Source organism: Chenopodium quinoa, unplaced genomic scaffold (genome assembly GCF_001683475.1).
Source record: "Chenopodium quinoa cultivar QQ74 unplaced genomic scaffold, ASM168347v1, whole genome shotgun sequence".
NCBI lineage: Eukaryota > Viridiplantae > Streptophyta > Magnoliopsida > Caryophyllales > Amaranthaceae > Chenopodium > Chenopodium quinoa.
In genome coordinates, this window is record NW_018744589.1 from 620,996 (window position 1) to 623,385 (window position 2,390).

At 41.0% G+C, this 2,390-nt stretch overlaps 1 protein-coding gene across 1 annotated transcript; it reads left to right on the forward strand.

Annotated features, from left to right (window-relative positions):
- Window positions 1-598: 598 nt before the first annotated feature.
- LOC110699538 (uncharacterized mitochondrial protein AtMg00820-like) lies at window positions 599-1,414 on the forward strand. Its single transcript, XM_021877029.1, has 3 exons — window positions 599-978; window positions 1,152-1,208; window positions 1,279-1,414. Exons 1-3 carry the CDS (start codon window positions 599-601, stop codon window positions 1,412-1,414), a joined length of 573 nt encoding a protein of 190 aa, XP_021732721.1.
- Window positions 1,415-2,390: the final 976 nt, after the last annotated feature.

Below are 2,390 nucleotides of genomic sequence, written 5' to 3' on the forward strand. Positions count from 1 at the left end.
TTTGAAGCGACATGGGAGGACGGCGAGTCATTGAATCAACGCTTCCCGGACTTCCACCTTGAGGACAAGGTGAGTCTTTTGGGGCGGGGTATTGTCACGGATGCACTTGGTCAAGGTCAAGGTCGAGGTGTCCAACCAAGTTCCATCAAGGTCTATACAAGGAGAAGGCAAGTCAACCAAGATGAGGGGGAAAAGCATCAGCAGCAAGCACCAATTAGGGAGGATACAAGCTCCAATTAAAAAGATGACAAAACTAATTAAGAGGAAGAGAAGGAAAGAAAGCAACTTAGTTTCTTTGTGCTATTTTATGTCTTTCTATTTTAGCCATGTATCACATGTAAGCTTCAAGGTCTTCTATGACCACCTTAGTATAAGTAGTGTAAGCTGTAATTTAGAGAGTTATCCAGAAACTGAGTGAAAAACACCTTGTGAGAGTGGTAGCCTCAAGCTACTAGAGAGAGTGATAGCCTCAAGTTATCAATTGTAACCCCTTCCTATCTTTAATCAATCAAGCTTTAAGCCTTCGTTCCCATTATTTGTTGCAGTAAATTATTATTAGTTCGTTCCCGGAAGTCAGTTCATCACAAATTTCAATACTATGGTTTCTAATGTTACGAAGTCCCGTCTCCCTCGTAACCCCATTTCTGCTCTTCATGACCCGACTTGGAAAATGGCTATGGATGATGAATTTCATGCTCTTATTAATAATAAGACGTGGGAGTTGGTGCCCCGTCCACCTCATGTTAATGTTATTCGTTCTATGTGGATTTTTACTCATAAGGTGAAATCCGACGGTTCTTTTGAGAGGCATAAAGCCTGCCTTGTAGATGATGGAAAACACAATAGATTGGCATTGATTGTGGGGGAAACTTTTAGACCGGTGGTGAAACCGGCTACTATCCGTACTGTTCTTAGCTTGGCTTTGTCTAAAGCTTGGCAAATTCATCAACTTGATGTGAAAAAATGCTTTTTTGCACGGTGAGCTTAAGGAGACAGTCTATATGCATCAACCCCTTAGTTTCCGTGATCGGACCCATCCTGACTATGTGTGTTTACTACGGAAAATCATTATATGGTCTTAAATAGGCACCCCGAGCTTGGTACAAGCGATTTTCTGATTTTGTTGCTTCAATTGGTTTTACTAACAGCAGGAGTGACAACTCTCTCTTTATGTATCGTGTTGGCTCGGATGTGGCTTATTTGTTACTGTATGTTGATGACATTATTCTTACAACTTCTACTAATGCTCTAAGGCGCTTTTATTATGTCCCTTCTTAGCTTAGAGTTTGCTATGAAGGACTTGGGTCCTCTTAATTACTTTCTTGGCATTGCTTTGACAAGGCATAACGGTGGATTATTTTTGTCACAACGGAAATATGCTGAGGAGATCATTGACAGGGATGAGCTCATGTAAGTCTTCGGCTACTCCAGTTGAAGTTAAGACGAAGGTCATTGCTTCGGGTTCCCCGTGCAGATTCGACCTTGAAACGCATCCTTGCTGGGGCGCTGCAATATCTCACTTTTACGAGGCCGGATATATCTTATGTCGTGCAACAAGTATGCTTACACATGCATGATCCGAAAGAGACTCATATAAGCGCATCATTCAGTACATACAAGGTACTCTTGAGCATGGTTTACATCTTTATCCATCATCTACTTCTACACTTATATCGTATACTGATGCTGATTGGGGTGGGTGTCCCGATACGAGACGTTCCACTTCCGCATCTGGATATTGTGTATTTTTAGGTGATAATTTGATATCTTGGCCATTTAAACGCCAATCTACTCTTTCTAACTCTAGTACCGGGGTGTTGCCAATGTAGTTTCCGAGTCATGTTGGATTCAAAATTTGTTATTGGAGCTACATTGTCCGATTAAAAAGGCTACATTGGTGTATTGTGACAATGTGAGTGCTATTTACCATTCGGGTAATCCGGCACATCAACAGCGGACCAAGCATATCAAGATGGACATACTTTTTGTTCGTGAAAAGGTGGCTAGGGGTGAAGTTCAAGTCCTCCATGTTCCTTCTAGGCACCAAATTGCGGGACATCTTTACAAAAGAACCACCACGTGTGCTCTTTGAAGATTTCAGAGATAGTCTCTAAGCGTCTGTCCTCCTCCCGCTTTGACTACGGGGGTATGTTAAGATATATTAGTCATAATATATCTTTGACTTTGTAAATATTCTGTTTCCTAGTCTATAGCTTAGAATATATTGTATATAGCTTTTACCTAGTTTATAGCTTAATTAGTGGCTGAAGATAAGCCTTGTACATTGATAAGCCTTGTACATTGACAGTGAAATGCAATGAGAAACCCACATGATACATTTCCTTCAATTACAAACACCCTTTGGTTTATGTTCTTGAGAGGTGGGTTGT

Coding starts and splice junctions, on each gene's coding strand:
- LOC110699538 (XM_021877029.1), top strand. CDS start 599: ATGGTTTCTAATGTTACGAAGTCCCGTCTCCCTCGTAACCCCATTTCT. Junction 979..1,151: donor AAAAAATGCTTTTTTGCACG/GTGAGCTTAAGG, acceptor TACTAACAGCAG/GAGTGACAACTCTCTCTTTA. Junction 1,209..1,278: donor GATGTGGCTTATTTGTTACT/GTATGTTGATGA, acceptor GTCCCTTCTTAG/CTTAGAGTTTGCTATGAAGG.